The 3,909-nt window shown below is 38.5% G+C and overlaps 1 protein-coding gene across 1 annotated transcript in view; it reads right to left on the minus strand.

Moving 5' to 3' along the window:
- LOC106511229 (putative adenosylhomocysteinase 3) overlaps window positions 1-3,909 on the minus strand; it is a gene marked incomplete at both ends in the record, with an annotated part of 16,437 nt that overhangs the window by 4,373 nt on the left and 8,155 nt on the right. Inside the window, 1 exon segment of the mRNA XM_013999981.1 lies at window positions 986-1,084. Coding sequence (XP_013855435.1) covers window positions 986-1,084 — 99 coding nt within the window.

Genomic DNA, 3,909 nt, shown 5'->3' on the forward strand with positions numbered 1-3,909 from the left:
GTACTGGCGACCCGCAACCACGGAGATATAAACAGCTTTTTATAAGGTAAAAAATAATAAAACAAGGTCTTTGTCTGCAATGATTAGACATGTTTTTATTATTGTCATTAGTGATTATCTCAATTTCGGCTAAAAGAATTAACAAAATCCTACACACTGTGCCTTTAAGGCTCTGTAAAGATTTAGAAACATTTTAAAGGATTTTAAGGATGTTGAAAACTGCTCCGTTCATTTTCAATGGCAAAATGTGAAATAGCTGAAAAAGTAAAAAAAAAAACAAAAAACAAACAAACAAAAAAAAACAGCTGAAATACCAAAAGTCATAGGCAGGATCGTCATAAACGTGCTGAATGTTTTGATATAAGAATTGTTGAAATARCACTGAGTAAGACTGAGTTAGATGCCGAAAAACGTACGGAAGTAAAAACGATCTCAGTGTGAATGCTGTGAAGCTTTCACACAATTGGTTAGTTTTAGTTGTGGTAACACAAAAAAAAAAGGGTGCAGCTTTCGTGATTTACAATTGTGAGAATAAAAATGCATTATGTGCGATTTGGTCACAAGACTGCAAAATCTTAGAATATGTGGGGAATAATTCTTAACTACGACTGAAAATCTGAAGAGTTGCAGCCATTTTGTGTTTATGTTGCACTGTTAAGCGTGCTGTGCTCTTAAATCAGACCCATATTTGTAACCATTTCTCATGTGTACAAGTACATGAACATGTATAAGTACATTTAAGAAAGATGGCACATAACTTGRCATGTATAGAGTAGATTTATTTTGACGCAGAACTGATGGAACTCATGGACCTGGAGGGAGCTGAGGACGGGTAAAACCTCACCGCGGCTCAAACAGTTTTATTTTGAAAGATTTCATTTTTTGCCTTTTATCCACAGCTATATTTAGGCGAGTGCTCTCTCTAGTGGCTCAGAACTTGTTGTGCAGTTGAGGAGACATGATCTGCATGTGTTTGTGTACGTACCTCCGCCAGCAGGACTATCCTCTTGCCGTCGGGCCAGATGACGTGGTCCACCTGTGAGCGCACCCTCTCCCAGGTTAGCTCAGGAGTCCTCAGGCTTGCCTGAAAGATGAAACGCCTGCAGTTATTCACATTTGTTGCTTTGGTAAACAAAAAGTGGTGAAAATAAATTATTTGATGGGTTATTTTTGAAAACTGTCGCACATTGTGTTCATATGTGTGTCACTTATCCACCAGGTGACATATTGACAATAAATGAACTCAAATACAGCTGTGGAGTGTCAATGATAAGTATTAACATGTTAACATGTGACTCATGTCTGTTGAACAATGTTACATGTGTTGACTGGGTTATTTTAGTGCTTTAGAATTAGGGGACCTAAATATTTGAGTTAGTGCTTTAGGGCTTGTGGAACTAATTTTTAGACTAGTGCTGCCCACCGTTGATTCTAGGTATCCATAACAAAAAGGTAAAAGTTTCCAAGATCATCTCCATGAAGCTTCATCTTCCTGCAACCGCAGCAACCAAAATTGAAAAAAATACAAGGTTTGTGGAGAGAGGACGCAAGAGAAAATGCGACCCCGGGTTGATCAAACAGAAAGAGCCAAGAAACCAATTTGAAGCTGAACTCTGAAGTTCAGTCAGATTCTGTCAGATTTTGAATAGTAATGTGACTGGAGGTTGGGTTTTTTTGGCTCCTGTTACATTTATTTATTTACAATATTTTTCGGACTATAAACCGCGACTTTTTTCCTGAACTTTGAACCATGCGGCTTATAGACCGGTGCGGCTTATACATGGATTTTTTTCTTCAGCCACCAGGGGGCTCTTGTGCTCCATTTGCTTCAACCACTCACTTCAAAAAAAGAAAGAAAAAAGCAATCGCTTCCAGAGCCGACCGTTGTACCAGGAAGCAGCGATTTAAAGATAGTCAATGGCCAAAAACTCATAAAAGGGGATAAAACAGACATTTTTCACGGTGGAATCTGACTGATAAAAACTTTGGAGCTTAATCCAGGACCAGTTTGTGGANTGGTGGCCTGGTGCATCCCAAAGCCCCGACCTTGATTGGGTTTAAATTTTGTGGACTGTGCTTAAAAGGTGGAAACCAACTCAACATCAAGTATTTTAGTCATTCCACTCCGAAAAAACAAAAAAAAAATAAAACAAAATAATAATAATAAAAAAAAAAAATACACCATGCATGTATGTAAACTTCTGACAGCAGCTGTAAGTACACTTGTCAGTACCATCGACTTGTTTGTGTGTTCATGGCAAGTACAGCAAAACAGCACCATACTTTTTATTGAAGAACCTGAAGTAAGAAACTGGCCGGGAAACTTTTTTTTTTTTAACTTCATGTAAATACTCCGTCACAGTATTTAAAAAACGAGTGTTTGAGTACATTTATTACACAAATCAACAGGACACTTGATTGCTTATCGGTGGAGATTCGGTCAAAAGTAATAAWATTAGACGGCGCAAAACAAAGCAGCAGATAGAAAACGATCTTAAATTCTATATAAATATCTAAATATACAGTATAACTTTGTAATGATTCGACAATCTGCCATGCTTCGTTGTACATTGTTCTTGGGAAATGAAAGGGTAAAACTAAATAAAAATACTTTTCATTAGTTTCAACACTGGCTTGTTGGAGCAGCTGATCAGATGAGGGTTTGTACGAAAAGGAACAAAAAAACGTGAATTAATTTATTTAAAAAAACGTTAAGAAACAGTGAATCTCACTGAAATAAAATACAAGATATGAATAGACCCTGAGACCCCCCCTTTACTAAATCTACCCAGTCCCAGCTGAAATTTATTTTACACAAGAAAAAATAAAAAATAAAAAAAAAAAAAAAAAAAAGACATTGATAAAAACAGAAAATTATCACTAAACCTTCATTCGCTCCTTTTTTCTAAATCAACGTTTTTGTATATAGCGCATGTATTTCTWTCTTTAGCAGATAAAAAATACAAAAAATGTGGCGAAGGGAAGGAGGGATGGAGGATTTATAGACATGTCGACGCACCGATGAGCGACTGAAGAGAGGGACGATGGCAAAACGATAGCTGGAAGCAAAATGAACGAAACATTTACGAAAAACGGGACATAGTTAGCTGTAAAGGGCAGGAGCGGGTTTAAGGTTTATTTTGTTTAAATAACACTGAATGAATAAATAAAATGAGCCYCTCCTCCCCCTCCGTTCAGATGTAAAGCAGGTGTGTTCTGTCCGTCCTTCGTTCCGTCCTCCTCCCCATGTGTTGTGAGATTTCTGGAGTTATGGTATTTCCTCAGCTAGCCCCACCCTCTTACACCACTTTAATACCTTAAGAGGGAAAAAAATACAATTATTAAAAACTGCTGCGCGATGAGCCCGCGGACTCGGAGCAGGTTTGTGTTTAATACCTGTAGTAGTTTGGCTTAAACGGGCCGTTCTTGTTCAAACCCAGGTACTTGGCCTGCTCGTCGGTCAGTTCGGTGAGATGTGCGTCAAACGTGGGGAGATGCAGGCTGGCCACGTACTCGTCTAGAAGGAAAACAAGGCAAGTTCAAGACCTAACAATCATCGTYGGAGATTTAGGTGAAAGCTACGTTCACRCTGCAGGAAAAAGTGACCAGAATGACACAACTTCCTATATAGGTCACGACCTGGATGAGGGAGAATTTACACCAACATATGACGCTAACGCTAGCATACCAACGTGTTGCATCGAATCAGTACTAGCATGATGGGATCCCTGCTTGAGTTTGTTTCTTTTTACAGGGTTCATGCAGGTCTCAGTAAGTTAAATTTAAGACCTTTTAAGACCATTAGGAATGACATTTAAGACCAAACCGACGCATTAAAGGCACAGTGTGTAGGATTTGTTGTTTTCAGCGACATCTAGTGGTTGAGTGGTTGAATCATCCTCCCTGGTC

This window comes from Austrofundulus limnaeus, unplaced genomic scaffold, assembly GCF_001266775.1.
Source record: "Austrofundulus limnaeus strain Quisiro unplaced genomic scaffold, Austrofundulus_limnaeus-1.0 Scaffold2603, whole genome shotgun sequence".
NCBI lineage: Eukaryota > Metazoa > Chordata > Actinopteri > Cyprinodontiformes > Rivulidae > Austrofundulus > Austrofundulus limnaeus.